At 36.6% G+C, this 15,563-nt stretch overlaps 2 protein-coding genes and 1 long non-coding RNA gene across 4 annotated transcripts in view; 2 read left to right on the top strand and 1 right to left on the bottom strand.

The window, feature by feature from the left end:
- LOC111500005 (triosephosphate isomerase, chloroplastic-like) overlaps window positions 1-2,250 on the top strand; it is a 5,589-nt gene extending 3,339 nt beyond the window's left edge. Inside the window, exons 4-9 of the mRNA XM_023151775.1 lie at window positions 107-230; window positions 1,037-1,121; window positions 1,209-1,341; window positions 1,452-1,625; window positions 1,800-1,882; window positions 1,981-2,250. Coding sequence (XP_023007543.1) covers window positions 107-230; window positions 1,037-1,121; window positions 1,209-1,341; window positions 1,452-1,625; window positions 1,800-1,882; window positions 1,981-2,037 — 656 coding nt within the window. The 3' untranslated portion in view covers window positions 2,038-2,250. The remainder of the gene's footprint in view (window positions 1-106; window positions 231-1,036; window positions 1,122-1,208; window positions 1,342-1,451; window positions 1,626-1,799; window positions 1,883-1,980) is intronic.
- Window positions 2,251-4,313: 2,063 nt separating this feature from the next.
- On the bottom strand, window positions 4,314-5,686 carry LOC111500007. The gene is made up of 2 exons (XR_002721036.1): window positions 4,812-5,686; window positions 4,314-4,410 (listed from the first exon to the last, which is right to left on the bottom strand). It is a non-coding gene; the product is annotated as an uncharacterized LOC111500007 (long non-coding RNA).
- Window positions 5,687-6,533: 847 nt separating this feature from the next.
- On the top strand, window positions 6,534-15,533 carry LOC111500003. 2 transcript variants are annotated; one of them, XM_023151771.1, is made up of 10 exons: window positions 6,534-7,136; window positions 7,246-8,854; window positions 9,035-10,471; window positions 10,688-11,055; window positions 11,316-13,018; window positions 13,404-13,842; window positions 14,352-14,514; window positions 14,773-14,876; window positions 15,077-15,168; window positions 15,257-15,533. In XM_023151771.1, exons 1-10 carry the CDS (start codon window positions 6,880-6,882, stop codon window positions 15,331-15,333), a joined length of 6,249 nt encoding a protein of 2,082 aa, XP_023007539.1. In that variant the 5' UTR covers window positions 6,534-6,879; the 3' UTR covers window positions 15,334-15,533. The 2 variants fall into 2 exon arrangements, with proteins under 2 accessions (XP_023007539.1, XP_023007540.1); XM_023151772.1 differs by having other exon boundaries at window positions 6,935-7,136; window positions 7,250-8,854.
- The last annotated feature ends 30 nt before the right edge of the window (window positions 15,534-15,563 follow it).

The following is a 15,563-nucleotide window of genomic DNA, read 5'->3' as shown; positions in this document are numbered from 1 at the left end:
CCCCCCCCCCCCCACATGATTCTTTTTTTTTCTTCACATTTGTTATTCTACTCTTCAAGTACATTCTTCTGAAAAAAGATATTTGGATATGGGCGGAGGAATGCAGATATTGTTGTAGCACCTCCCTTTGTTTATATTGATCAGGTGAAGAGCTCGTTGGCATCTAGGATTGAGATTTCTGCCCAAAATTCATGGGTGAGCAAGGGTGGTGCTTTTACCGGAGAAATCAGGTTATCTTGCTTGCCCTTGATGAGACATTTTAATTTTTTAGTACCTTTAAATTTTTATTTATCTTAATTCATCTATATCTGTTGATTATATTTTGAACGTAAGTACTCTGAAAAAATATTTTTAGTCCATGCAAGACTCTTGATTTTACACCATTTGACGAGGGTGAAAACTTAGGTTGAAAATTAAGTAGTCTGCTTATTTATTGATCTGCAACTGAGATAATGATGATGTTTAACACCATAATGCTAGTGCTCTATTGATGATTTGAACTGCTTTTAGTTGTTGCGTGTTGTAAAAATTACATTTTGAAATTTTAGAGTTGTATAGGCTTAGAGAGAGTAAGTTCAAGCCATGGTGACGACCTACCTATGGATTACTATCTTACGAGTTATCTTGGTAACCATGGACCAAGCATTCCATGAGGACAGTCGAAGTGTGCAAGTTGGCTTTGATACTTATGGGTATATATACACACACGTATAAAATAAGAGTGAGAAATACAAGTCCCTAAGAGATTTTGATGTTTATAAGTTACCCTTGCTTAAGCCGATAATTTTATTTAATTTAAATCGTTAGCTTTCCTTTTTGAGCTTTTTTACCTTTTACGGGGAAGGCTTTCGAAGAGCAATTGTGCATGATTGAGCTACTTTCTGTTTATATCAGATGCCTATTAAACTTGTCTTTTCCTTTGTAACTCATACTGCGGATTTTTTCAAAAATGTCTCATGTGTGTTTTGAGTTTTCCGCTTACTAATAATATATGTTAGATCTTTGCATTATTTAAATTAATTTGTATGTGCTGCAGTGTTGAACAATTGAAAGATCTAGGCTGCAAGTGGGTTATCCTTGGGCACTCGGAACGTAGACATATCATTGGTGAAGATGACCAGGTGAATGTTATGAAATTGAGTGGTTCTCAAGAAATCAGTGTTCAAGCTGATTCTCTCCAACGCTGACTGATGCTTTGGCAACTGTAGTTCATAGGAAAGAAGGCTTCCTATGCCTTGAGCGAGGGTCTTGGAGTAATAGCTTGCATTGGGGAATTACTAGAGGAAAGGGAAGCTGGGAAAACTTTCGATGTTTGCTTTCGGCAATTGAAAGCTTTTGCAGGCAAGTGTTACTAGCTCATTCCTTCACATTGATGATCTATAGTCACAGATCTGAGAACAGAAAAGTGCTGGAGGTCTCTGTATAACTTTAGTTTTTCCCAATGACTGCAGATGCTGTTCCGAGTTGGGATGATATTGTTATCGCTTATGAGCCAGTATGGGCCATTGGGACGGGCAAAGTGGCTTCGCCCGAGCAAGCTCAGGAAGTGCATGCAGCAGTTCGTGATTGGCTTAAGAAGAATGTATCACCAGAAGTGGCATCTAAAACACGAATTATTTATGGTGGTAACTACTGCTTCCATTGTACTACTCTTAACTTATAGCTGCTGTAGAAATAAATTTACTTGTCTGAACTTATTATCGTGAAGTCCATGTTTCGACAATCTTGAGCGGCTCATATGCCTAAGTAATAAACAATCTTGAGCGGCTCATATGCCTAAGTAATGGTATTATTGTCAGGATCTGTGAATGGGAGTAATTGTGCGGAGCTTGCCAAAAAAGAGGATATAGATGGATTTCTAGTTGGAGGTGCTTCGTTGAAGGTGCATTTCTAATATTTCCTATCAAATTATAAGAATGAAATTTAGAGAATGTTACTTGAAGTTCCCATCTCAATTTCTGTTCCATATCGCGATTGCAGGGTCCCGAATTTGGAACGATTGTTAATTCTGTAACTGCCAAGAAAGTCGCTGCTTGAAGTCTTTTAGGAGTTCCTGGTGTCGAGCACAAGAGGTAAGGGTGACAATGTTTTGTATCCATGGCTACACCCCTTGGGGTTGTCAAGTTTTCAGCGTGTTCAGGTTCTTTCTGTGAATGCTAGAAAATATTATCTTTTTGTTGTATTCCTGAGGTTACTTTGCTATAGAATAATTGAGTACCTTAATAAGAGTTCTTGAGTCTTTCTCGGTTATTTTGAACTTTCCTAACATCTCATAGAATGCTGAGCCTGAGTGGTATTTTGGATAGATAGAAAGAACAACCTTCTCAATCTTCTCAATCATGTAAGGCTGGAAGCTATTCTTTGCTCAAGGAGCAAATTAGAAGAGAGCACAAATAAGATGTAACAGTCCAAGTCCAAGCCAACCGATATTGTCCTCTTTGGACTTTTCTTTTCAGGTTTTCTCAAGATTTTTAAAATGCGTATGCTAAGATGAGGTTTTCTCAAGATTTTTAAAATGCGTATGCTAAGGTGAGGTTTTCATACTCTTATAAATAATGTTTTGTTCTTCTGCCCAATCAATGTGGGATCTTACAATCCACCACCCCCTTTGGGACCAGTGTCCTCGCTAGCACCTGTTTCCTTCTCTAATCAATATGGGACCTCCCAATTCACCATTCTTCGTGGCCCAGCGTCCTTGCTGGCACACTGCCTCGTGTCCACCCTCTTCAGGGCTTAGTCTCCTCACTAGTACAATGCCCGGTGTCTGACTCTGATATTTGTAACAATCCAAACTCATCGATAGTGGATATATCTTCTTTGGGTTTTTCCTTTCAGGCTTCCCCATCGAGGTTTTTAAAACGTGTTTGCTAGGGGAGGTTCTACACCCTAATAAAGAAGGTTTCATTCTCCTCCACAATCGAGGTGGGATCTCACATAAGACATGTTAGGACCCGAGTTCCAGAGAGGAGATCAAAGGCTAGATTCCAATTTTTCGTTTCTTCACCTTCTAGATTTCAATTGCTATGGAAACTCATTGAAAAGTCATTCTAACTCTGGGTAGTATTTAGATTTGCTGGAAACTTTAGAGATAGTTGAAAGAAGTTTGGCAAAGAGAATAAAACACAGGTGATTTGAGATGAAAGGATCTTATTGCTTAATAAATGCAAATATCCCAAAACCAATAATACCTTGGCCAAGGCAACACTCAAAGAACATATCCCAAAACCAACACAAGCCAATTCCATCTCCCTCTCTTTGTATTTCATGGCAGTGTAGACCTTTCAAGTGAGAGAAAGGAAGAGGCTTAAGGAGAGAGACCTGAGAGAGAGATGGAGTGGGTACAACCAAAGAGGAGAGGGCCTCTCCAGGGATTGGCAGGACAAACCCTAGGGTCTGTTTCATCTCCACCACCACAATTGCTCACCATTTTTGGCATTGTCATTGCATTGCTTTGGTTCTCTCAGCACACGGGCAATGAAGAATCTCAAATGTTCGGGACACCCGCCAGTTTCCAGCTGGTTCTTTTCTTGTTGCCCATCTTGCTGGTTTTCTTCATGTCTTCATATTCCATGGGTGGACTGATCAACTTCCGATTTCGGCAACTACCATTCAGGTCGACTCGATGAGGAGGTGCCTCACCATGAACATTTAAAATGATTGCTGCTGGTATTCGGTTAAATTCGCATTTTGGTTGCTGCTCCTCTCATTCTGGTTTTGCTCCTAACCCTAGTTGCATTCGAATCTTACCAAGCTTGATTTATTATCGTATAAAGAAGAAATAAAATGGATTTGGGTTTATCGTGGTTGATTGTTGTATATGATTCTGAATGAAGACTACAAAAATCTTCGATGATATGTACATTTAAGATTCAAAAGACCATAAGCCTTGTTAATTTAATCAATTTTTTTTCAAAAAATCAAGATCTATGTAGCAATTATATCGTAATTTTAGATGAAATCTTGATACGAACCTTGCGATAAGTGTACCTAAAATAAAACTATTATTTCAATAAAATTTATGGTATTTGCGTTTCCAAAAGTGTAATAATGGGAAGAAAAGTTTGTATGAACCACTCAAATGTTCACACCATATCCATTATTTTAATGCCAACCGACCCCATACACTAGTACCACTCACCTTTTTTCTTTTTTCTCGTAATTATGCTTATGCAACCCTAACAGGGCATTTTTTTAATTCTATATATATATTTTAAAAAGGTTTGAATGGACGACTTGTTATAAAAAGCTCTTATAAATTCTTTGTAGTTATCAATAAGATTATATTTTCCAGATATTATTTCATTAAATAGTACAAAATCATAATGCAAAGGGCTACTTCATTAATAAGTTAATAATAAAATATTTTATTTTTATTTTGTTGATGGAAGGATTTTCATCAGAGATAAAAATCTTAAATCATTACCTCACAAATTAGTCCTTACAATTGTCAAAAAGTTAGAATTAAACTTTCATAAATAACCACCGCCTTCAAAATTGGGACTACTTATAAAATTTAGGCAAACATAAAGATGTAGTTGTGACTTTTAAAATCACGCGTTTTTTAGTTTTTCCAACAATAATAATTAAATTTTGTTTGTTAAATTATTCTCCAACACGTTATTAATAGTATTAATGTTTTCCTCAAATCTTTTCCCGCATGTTGACAAATAATTTTTAACATAAAAAGTGTAACAGAATGGAACAAATATCTTTGTTTTGGTTTCCCCTTTTTCTCATACTAAATATGTAATTACCGTATTCTTTTAACAATGCACATATCTAATACTTGAAGTTTAGAACTAAGGAAAAACCTCAATCATAAAAAAGATTTCAATTCCTCTCCTAAATTTTAGACTTAAAGTTCGATTCAATCTCTATTGTTAATACTATCTAATAGTCAGACAAAGGAAGGAATTCCACCGATACATGTTGTAACTTTTATGCTCTGTTTTATTGACAATCTATTTCTCAAGAACAGATCAAAATCCAGAAAGTTCAAGGTCAATAGTTAACGAATTGTCCCTAAACCACGCGAAACAAGACGAATTGAGAAAAAATCTCAATTAAACTTTTCGCTTCACATGTTATCTAAGAACAAACGCATCATCACATCGTATACAACCTTCAATCCTTTAACAAGAATCGATCAAAATCCTTCAGCACTTCCACAATCAAAACGGTATCACATAAACACCGAATAATAATTTACACAACAATTATAAGTAATATAAAGCGATGAAACGCATTTCAATTAAATTAAGTTACCACGCGCCATGGCGGCACCGACAATGCATCTTCCAGCCGCGATCGCAAGCGCAGTGCCTGGATGAAGAATCCACGGACGACAAAAAGCGAACGAGAACGAGTATAATGATCGGAACAGCGAGAAGAGGCCAATTGACTTGAAACTCGGAGAAGTCGATAGGTTCAGAGGGGAACAAGGAGGACAATCCGATCAAGATGAAGACTACTGTGAGAAGCACAAGGATAGGGCCGGGGAGTGGACCGGAAGGGCGAGGCTTATAACCATAACAGTAAGTCATTTCACGATCTTCGAATCGTCAACAATGGCGATTTACAGAGAAGAGAGATCGAAGGTTTGAAAAGGGGAAGATAACAGAGACTGATAGAGAGCCAAGTGGTATTTATACGAAGACTGTTGCCGTGAATGAACCGCCTCATGGAATGAACGATGTAGCGAGAGGGCATAAAGGTAATTTTACCTTAAAATATCTATTACATTCCTCCGAACATACTTTATTTTTCAAAAAGAGACCTTTTTTATTATTATTATAATAAATTAGTCAATATATTTTAAATTTTATAATTATATGTTTATTTAGATAAATTAATGAATTTATTAAAATCCAAATGTATTCATAAAATACAAAAATTGAATTGTTTTAGGATAAAATTGGTATGAAAATCTTACATTAATAATTAAATTGTTATAAACCACTAAATTATTATAAATTTAAAATTTTGAAACTTTTTAAGGCATTAAACCCAACTTCTCCCTACTCAATAGTTATATATATATATATATATATACGGTAAGTCGTTGTTACATTTTTGTTAGCATATAACACCTTTTTAAATCTTGCTTTCGAACTCTCTGTTTTGTTTTCTAAAACTTTGCTCTTGAATTGGGGATAGGGGCTCGTGCATACGTTGCTTGCTCGTAGGCGACGCAAAAACGAATTAGTTTAATTCACTTGTTGCTGAGAAGTGAGTGCCGCACACAAGTCTACTGCCATTAAAAGTGCTATTGTGACGAGTGGTATCACAAACTTATCAATTTTTTAAACGTTACACTAAAATTAAACTTTATAAAAAATCTAAAAAATATTTTTATAGTTTTTTTTTTAATTTTTTATAAATACTTTATTTAAAAGATACCTCGAACATAAATAAATAAATATATATAAAAAAAAGGACATTTTTCTTTTAATTATTATTATTTTATAAAAATAAATAATAAATAATAAATAAATGAATTTCCAAGTAGGAATTAAATTATTGTCATAAAGCTTGTGTACAGATAAACCCTACGCCGGAAACAACCCTAAACCCTACACCGAAGAACTAAACCTTCGCCGGGAGATAAACCCTACGCCGCCTCTTCTCTGGCCTGCAACAAAACAGAAGAAATAAGGGACTAGAGTTGTCTCTCGAGGCCGTGAAGAAAATACGATCCGTATTGTTTTCGCATGGTTCCGGCGACAGCCGCCGAAGGTGAAGGCATTTTTGGCCGTCGTGCTTGGTATGGTGGGATGATATCGAAGTTGGAAAGTTGGTTTAGGGTTTAGGTAGCAAACGTTTGTTTCATTCGCAACGCAGTTGCAAGGAAATCTTGCATTGATTTTGAGGTATTTGTTAATGGTGAAGATAGAGCTGAAAGTGACGAATTCAAATATGAAGAGTAAGAAGAGAAAGCTGAAGAGTCCTCAAACATCTGCTCGGCCTTCCAAATCTGCTCGGCCTTTAATCTCGCCGGAAGTGGAAGTTGTAGACGGAACAGAACAGGTTGAGAAGATGGAGCAGGGAGAAGTGTCTCAAGAGTTTGATGAAAGTTGTCCATGGAGGAGCTTGGAGTTGATTTTCTTGATTCAGAACAAAGAGTTCGATCAACAAAAGTTTGTTTCTCTCACGCTGTGTTTTGCATATCTGTTATTATGGAATTCCTTGGTTTTGCGCGGTAGCACTGTAAGCTTTTGTTTAATGTTCTTCGGTATTTCAATGCAGGAAGGTCGAAGCAGTTTTCAGCTTTGTAAACTCGAAGTGGAATGAGAAGGATAAATATCATGATAAGGTCAAAATGTCGCGCTTGATTGTTTTTCTTAGCGACTGGGTGCAGTCATTGTTGATTTCATCTGAAAAGAAAGCGAAGAATGATGGTGGAAAACATCACAACATGGCTATTGAGCCATGCTTAGATTATAGATGCTGGGAGGTATTTAAATTTTGTTTGGAAGAATCAGTAAAAACACTCATCCCTTTGAATCTCTCAAAAAAAATTTTGCATGCCTTTTGTTTTGTTACAAGAAGTGCAATATCCCTACTAGGGGATTTGTCGAGTTCAAGAGAAGAGTTGTTTTCCGGGGATTGTTTCAAGTTGTACAATGTTGTGCTTGATTGTGTTTCTTTAGTATTTTCTCCCCATTTGGGTCTATCCAATGAGAATCTAGATGCTTGGATTTCTACAATTGATGCAATGCTTCAGTTTCTTCACAAAATTTATATCAGTAGCCTTGAAGATAAAGATGTAGGAGTTTTTGCTATTAAATTTTCCTGTATGATGCTTAAGCCTTTTGCTAAATTTTTGTGGACTCACCCTACCAAGAAAGCTGGATTTCACAATTTTGTCAATAAGCTTTTGGAACCATTACTTCAATTATTGCTTGACATAAGCCTTAAAGCTGACGGGTGTGATCATTGTTGGACAAGAACATCGATGAAGTTACTTGAAGAAGTTCTATCTCATGGTTTGTTTCACACAGTGCATATTGATGGATTTTTGTGCTTACATGGTTCTGATAAGGTTATAAAATCCCCTGATGAGAAATCAGAAGAGTCTAAAGCACATATTAAGAGCTATCATAGACATTTATTTGATAAAATGCAAAAACTAGTTGCAGGGAAGAAGTTTTCGGCATTGGGTGCGGTAGGGGAATTGTTTCATGTGCTTGTTGTCCGAGTTAAAAAGGTGAAAGGAGTTTCAATGTCTTCTGAGGACACCAAACTGAATAACAAAATGAGGGATGAAATATCAAGTCATGCATCCTCTGGACTCTCAGAGAAAAGCAATAGCCAGAGCAGTTTGAGTACAGAAATAAGGAAGCCTCTATTTGAGTTTTTTGTTCAAATTTTGGATCCTTTACTTCAGACAATTGAACACATTAGTGCTGAGATTAAACTGGGAACGTCCTTGTCAGATGTTCATTGCTTACTCAAGTCGATAAATAATCTACTTGCAAGTTTTATGAAGGAAAAGGTGTACTTGAGAACTGAGGATAACTCTGAAGGGGCTTACCATAATTTCTTAAAAAAGGTGTATGATACAGTAATGTTGGTTTCCTCTCATTTGCTTTTATTATCAAGACGTGAAATAGAAAACGATATAGACCTGGAAGTATATGTTTTAGCTGGAAATGAGATACTGGTGACTCTTAGTTATCTTCTGGAAATTGAATATGATGTTATTGGGAATGATTTGGTGAGCTTATGGCTTGTGATCCTTTCTTACTCTGCTATTAATCTTTCTTTCACAAGCGTACCTAAGCAACACTTGTTAACTTCCAAGATTCAAGAGCTTGGATGTCAGCTGGTTGCCTTATATGGTCAACTACGGCAGGTCAGTATTAAGTCTTGGGATTATGATCTGAAATTTGTCTTGCTTTTCTGTCATGTTATATCTTTATCATAATATATTTTTTTTGTCTTATAAATTATTCTGCTTTTTTCTCTTCTTCTTAATCTGAAATTTAATATACAAAACCATGATCAGTCCTTTTCTATATACTTGCTATTGTAGGTCAACATTAGTATTTTTGCTCTATGTAAAGCCATGAGGACAGCGATATCAAATGAAGGCGATACTGAAAAAGATTATGCTAGCTTTATGACTTCTTTAGGTCACGAAGCTTATGGGAAATCAGTTGGAATGCTACTTTCTTCACAAGAAATAAAATTTGCAATTCATAAAGCTATTAAATATATACCTGAAGGGCAAGCTAGCGGAATTATACAGCAGTTAACTGAGGACATGACAGAGACTTTAGGATGGCTGAGACAATGTAATATGAACATGAATACAAGAAACAACACAGAGGGTTTGAATATGCAAACTGTGCTTCTTGGGAGAGGGCTGTCTGAAATATATGCTTTGATGTTGGATTCACTGATGATCACATCTGGCAATGCGTTCCAAGTTGGAACTTCGATTGAGAACTTGGTTTCTGTCATACGTCCTTGCATGAGTAATTTGGTTGGGCTACAGGCAGATGGTGCCAAAGCATTCTTCGCTGCTGTCATGGGTGAAACATGTGATGATATGGTTGCAGATGAAGATATTTGTCTTGGATTTGGAGTAACCAGTCATTGGGTCTTTGTTTTTTTCCTTTGCCTGTACATGTCCTGTCGGAACCTGTACAGGCAAGCTATTAGCCTGATGCCTCCAAGTTCATCTAGAAAGATGTCAGCAGCAATTGGAGACTCATTCGTAGCCTATTCTGCCTGTGATTGGATGCAGAGGACTGACTGGAGTGATGAAGGATATTTCTCATGGATAATTCGACCTTCAGCTTCTGTACTTGTTGTTGCCCAATCTGTTTGTAGTCTTTATCATCAAGACACCAATGTAGGTTGGTACCCTTTAATTTATGTATTGCTCACCATGGCTCTTCAGAGGTTAGTGGATTTGAATAAACAAATTGGCTCCCTTGAGTATTTGTACCATAGAAATAAGAATTTGATGCAGGTTGAGGTGCTTGGTGATGATGGCTTGTCCGTGTTACAGAAGAAGAGCAAAAAGTATTCGAGGCTTGTCTCTGTTTTGCGGAAAGAAGCAGAAGATCTTACTGATTTCATGATGAGGCATTTTTCTTCAGTAGTTAAACGTCAAGTTTTGAATTCAACTAAAGAAGTTGCGACTTCAAATGATAAATCTACTGTAATGCTCAGTGAGATTGATGATTGGGACTTTAGTATTTGTAACGTGAACAAAAGGTCATTCCCCACAGCAGTTTGGTGGATTGTTTGTCAAAATGTTGATATTTGGGTGAATCATGCTGCTAAAAAGAAGCTAAAAATGTTCCTTTCTTTTTTAATTCGTACATCCCATCAATTTTTAGTAAGCAGTGATACGAAGATTGGAAGACAACAGACCAATGGATTTCGGCAGCTAAAGAAAGTGTCCCTGCAACAAATTTCATCAGCTGCTCTAAGTGATCCCATCTTTTATGAACACAGAGTAAGACACTGAAATAAATACTACTCACCCTCTCAGTCTCTGTTTATTTTTTTTAAAAAAACGTTTTATACTTTAGTTTTCGTTTGCACGTGATAGTTAATGTCTTTTGAAGGTTTCATTGCCGTCAATACCTTTCAGTCTAATTTCTTTTTCAAATTTCCTAGTTTTTATGGAGTTTATCATATCAGATGATGGCTATACTATCTATTCTTTTAGTTTGTCTGCAGGTTTTTGCCATCAAGGTTTTGTCGTGAGTTGAGCGTTTCATTATTATCATCTTTTCATGATATTAATACAAGTTCAACTGATTGGATGGAGGTGATATGCACACTTGAGCGCTTAACTACTAGTGTTTGCAGTGGAACACGCACTCCTGATGATAGTGCTCCCCTTGCAAAAATAGTAAATCATTCATCTGATATGTTATATACAGAAGATTGCAAGTGGAAGGGTGATTCTTCTCAAAGCAATTTGAGTTTCAGAGCTTGTCAGCATTTGATTGACCTTTTGTGTTGGATGCCAAAAGGGAACTTTAGTTCAAGGTCCTTCTCCCTTTATACGACTCATGTTCTCAAACTTGAAAGGTATGCATTTTCCTTGCTCTCTTTTCTTATCAACGGTGCCAGAATATAATGTTTCTTAGTTTGCAGGATAATATAGAACTCACTTGTTTGTCATTGCTTTTCATATCATTGCTATTAATTAGACTATAAATAATAGAATGGCAAACAACTATTTCTGTTGTGAATCTTGGAAGATGATTTTTTTTTGTAGCTTCTTCTTGGAGTGTCGTAGTCAAGAGCCTTTGAAATTTATTCCCTTCTACTTTTGTTTTGTTTTCCAGGCAATTGGTGAGTGCTTTATTAGATAATCAGACTGTTCTATGTTCAAATCAATTTGAACTCCTCAAATTGTTTGCATCTTGCCGGAAGGCCTTGAAATATATATTTATGGCTTACTATGAGGCTGGCAATGAACAAAGCTCATCTATTCCACTCCCATCTGAAAATCAATTTCCCGTTTCATGGCTTTTTAAGTCTATATCAATTGTTAATCGAATTCAAGAAGCTTCTGGAGGAAGTACTGCCACAAAAATTAAGGATATCATCTTCTCCTTGATGGATCATACATCATACTTGTTTTTAACAACTAGCAAATATCAATTTAAGAATGCTTTACGATTAATGGTAATTGACAACAAGCCCTGCAAGGAGGAACACCAGGACGTTTGCCATGAACTAAATGATGGAGATGGTGGATCTTTAGATTCCACTCACTGTGTAGAAGAGTGCAATAGTGCAATTCAAATGAGTATCAGTCTGAAGGAACAGGTGGAGAGTGAACTTATTTCTCTGAGGAAGTCTAATGTTTCAGTTGGAGATGGTAAAAATAGTGCCCAAATGTGTAAAGTTAATTCTCTAGCTTCTTGCCTTAATGGATTTTTGTGGGGCCTAGCCTCTGCTGTTGACCACACTGATTTGAGGAATGGTAACCGTCGCATGAGATCAATGAAATTGAAATTTGAATACAGTTCCAAACTTAACCTTTGTATGAATGCAACTTCGGAACTGTTAGGTCTTATCTTGGAAATGTTTCTTGATAGAGACAGTCAATGGCCAACAAAATTGTGTGATAATCAACCATCTCAAGACCTTTTGGTTGTGGATGAGGTCAAGGTTAAGCACTCTGGCTCTGAGGCTGATATTTCATTTAGTAAAAATCGTGAATTAGAATCTTCCCATTGTGATGATGGCAGTGAAAGTGGTAGCACAAATAAAAAAAGGTTGAAATTGGAAAATAAAAGCAGTGTTGCATCCATTCTCAATGAGGCTAACACAATTGAGATGCAATCGTTGAACCAATCCTTTTTGCAGGGACTGCTGAAAGGATCCTGCCCTGATGTAGCATTTGCACTTAAGCAGCTATTTCTTGCTGCTTCAGTCATTTTGAGATTGCATAAGCAATATGGTACCGTTCCTCTGTCATCAAGTTTTATGGCCATCGTAATTGGCTTTTCAAGATTCTTGTTGCTAGAATTTGAGAATATGGTTGAAGTGCCAGAACCATTTTTGTTTGCATGCTTAGATGGTGTTCTTAAGTATCTGGAGGAATTAGGCCATCTGTTTCCTTCTGCTGATCCAATGAAATCCAGAGACCTATATTCTAGACTTGTAAATCTCCATTTGAAAGCAATGGGAAAGTGTATATCTCTACAGAGAAAAAGAGCTACTTTAGCATCCCATGAGACGGAGTCCACTACTAAGACTCTTGATGGGGGACTATTCGAAGAATCATCTTTTCCTGTAGTCTACTGCATGGATGAATTTAAATCTTCATTGAGAATGTCATTCAAAGTGTTCATAAGGGAAGCCTCGGAGTTGCATCTCTTATCTGCTATTCAGGCTATAGAGAGAGCCCTAGTTGGAGTGCAGGAAGGTTGTACAGCGACATATGAATTATGTTCTGGAAGTGAAGATGGGGGAAGCTGTTCCTCTATTGTTGCGGCTGGTGTTGAATGCTTGGATCTGGTTCTTGAATTTGTTTCAGGTAATTTTTCATCACCATATAAGAGCATGTACTATTTGCTTTGTTATTTTGATGTATTCCTTCAAATCTTTTTCTTCTTTTGCAGCCTTGTAAATGGGCAGTCTTATAAACTCTTTTCAACATGTACTATAGTGTTTATGCATATTTAGTTTTATGTTACTTTTCCGTGGTCTCGTATGTTGCATTGCCTGTATGTAGGAGCAGCAAAGGCGAAAGGTTATTGTTGAAATTGATATCTTTTAGCTTTTTCTCTACTGTGAAATAATCATGTCTATGTATTCTTTTAATAAACTTTTCTTCAAGATGATTTTGTTCTGCAATTTAAGCTTGGCCGATTTACCAATCTTAACCTAATTTGATTCTCCTTTTCTCACTTGTTTTTTAGGACGTAAAGGCTTGGGTGTGGTTAAAAGACACATTCAGAGCTTAATTGCTGGTCTGTTTAGCATAGTTCTGCACCTGCAGAGTCCACATATTTTCTATGTAAGAACGGTTGACACAAAAGGCAGGAGTGATCCAGATCCCGGAGCAGTCATTCTTATGTCTGTTGAAGTGCTTGCAAGAGTTTCAGGGAAGCATGCTATATACCAAATGAATGCTTGGCATGTAGCACAGTGTTTACGCATTCCTGCAGCACTTTTTGAAGATTTTTCTTTTAAGCTCCCAGGAATTCCTGTTCAATCAGAAAATTCCCTTATCTCAACTCAGGAAGCCTCCAATACAGTTGTAGCCACAAGTAATTCGATTATAGACAGACAATTCTTAATAGATCTTTTCGCTGCCTGCTGCCGTTTGTTATTTACTGTTCTCAAGCATCATAAGAGGTATGATTTAGGTTCGGGAATTTATTTGTAAAGGCGATTCTTAATATCTTTCGCTGCAGAGTAATCAATATTTTTCTTTTGATCATTTTCTACTGGTGATTTATTCTTGCCTGATGATTGGATACTATACTAGTTACTTGATGTTTCGCTACAGATGATTCTTGAAATATTTTGTAGTCTTTTTCACTACATAAAGCACAACTTGTTCTAGTTTGAACAATCGAATGGCAGAACCGTGTAATTTAGGGGTTATTGATTACTTTCTAATCTTTGTTTGTCGAGCTAAAAGAATGAAAATAGTTGCCTTTTGACGTTTGTAAGCTGTAATTGTAAAGAAGTTCAGAACCTTGTTATTATTCTTCATGTAATTCCTGGTGATCTCTAATCATGTCTTGTCAAGCTAGAATCAAATTGATAATTGTTGTGGGAGTCAATTTTGACTGTTTACTGTGCCTTCCATTCAAACCCTTGATTCGATATGATCGAACTAATCTTGTCGTTTTCCATAGTGAGTGCAAGCAGTCCATTGCTCAGCTACAAGCATCAGTATCCGTTCTTCTTCATTCCCTTGAAAGAGTAGATCCAGATCCGGAACTTGTGGGTGGTTACTTTTCATGGAATGTAGACGAGGGAGTAAAGTGTGCTTGTTTCCTCCGAAGAATTTATGAAGAGGTTTATATTTCTGTCAATATTTCTTGATAACTTTTTATTGCTCGAGTTCTACAGCCTGAATAGCATCAGCATTAATTTTTTTCTCCGTTTAGCAATAAATACTCTTAGTCATTGGATCGATAATATCGATTGTCCCTTTATGATAGGACTCGTTAATATCTCGTACTATTCGAAATTTCACTCTGATACTAAAGTTGTATTCATCTGTCGTATCTTGTTTGTCCAAGTGACATACTTTTTTCTGTTTCCATGACACAGATAAGACAGCAGCGGGAATTTGTAGGGCGACACTGCTCCCTCTTCCTCTCAAATTACATTTCGGTTTACTCGGGACTCGGTCCCCTAAAATCCGGGATTAGAAGGTTTGGATCCTAAACTTCTATGAAAGAAAAATTTCAGCAAATTATAGTTCTAAATCTTACAAATACAATGCATAGTATATCCATTTGTAAATATGGGCTAGCAAATTATAGTTCTACAGTCTTAAAAATACAATTTGCTTAACTTTTTCTCGAGCAGGCCAGTAAATGCTTAGCTTATGATCTTGGCAATTCCGCTGCAGGGAAATCGACAAAGCGTTAAGGCCCGGTGTCTACGCTCTAATAGATGCCTGTTCAGCTGAGGATCTTCAATATCTTCACACTGTATTTGGCGGTAAGTATCATCAAGTCATACAGTTTTCTTAGCAAACAGAAATGAAGATGCAAAAAGTTCACATATTTTTGTGCTGTGCTCTCTACAGAAGGTCCATGTAGGAATGCTCTGGCAACATTACAGCAGGATTACAAACAATTTTTCCAATATGAAGGAAAGGTCTGATTCTGATATGATCCAGACTCATCTCTTTCTAGGTTCATGAGAAATGAGGAATCATATCCATCTTGCTAGAAATTTACCTCCGAGGTAAAGTTTATATACCTGACCTGATTGTCGTGATCATAATCATTCGATTCTGCCCTATTGTCCGAGTGAACCAGGTAAAGCTTTCTTAAAAGAGGTTGAGCTGGTTCCTTTTCTATCCTGATTTTTTTTTTTTTTTTTTTTTTTAT

Source organism: Cucurbita maxima, unplaced genomic scaffold, assembly GCF_002738345.1.
Source record: "Cucurbita maxima cultivar Rimu unplaced genomic scaffold, Cmax_1.0 Cma_Scf00027, whole genome shotgun sequence".
Classification (NCBI taxonomy): domain Eukaryota; kingdom Viridiplantae; phylum Streptophyta; class Magnoliopsida; order Cucurbitales; family Cucurbitaceae; genus Cucurbita; species Cucurbita maxima.
Note: the sequence above shows the minus strand (reverse complement) of the source record. Positions and strands in the feature narration are given on the sequence as shown.

Coding starts and splice junctions, on each gene's coding strand:
- LOC111500003 (XM_023151771.1), top strand. CDS start 6,880: ATGGTGAAGATAGAGCTGAAAGTGACGAATTCAAATATGAAGAGTAAG. Junction 13,019..13,403: donor GGTTCTTGAATTTGTTTCAG/GTAATTTTTCAT, acceptor CTTGTTTTTTAG/GACGTAAAGGCTTGGGTGTG. Junction 15,169..15,256: donor TCTTCACACTGTATTTGGCG/GTAAGTATCATC, acceptor TGCTCTCTACAG/AAGGTCCATGTAGGAATGCT.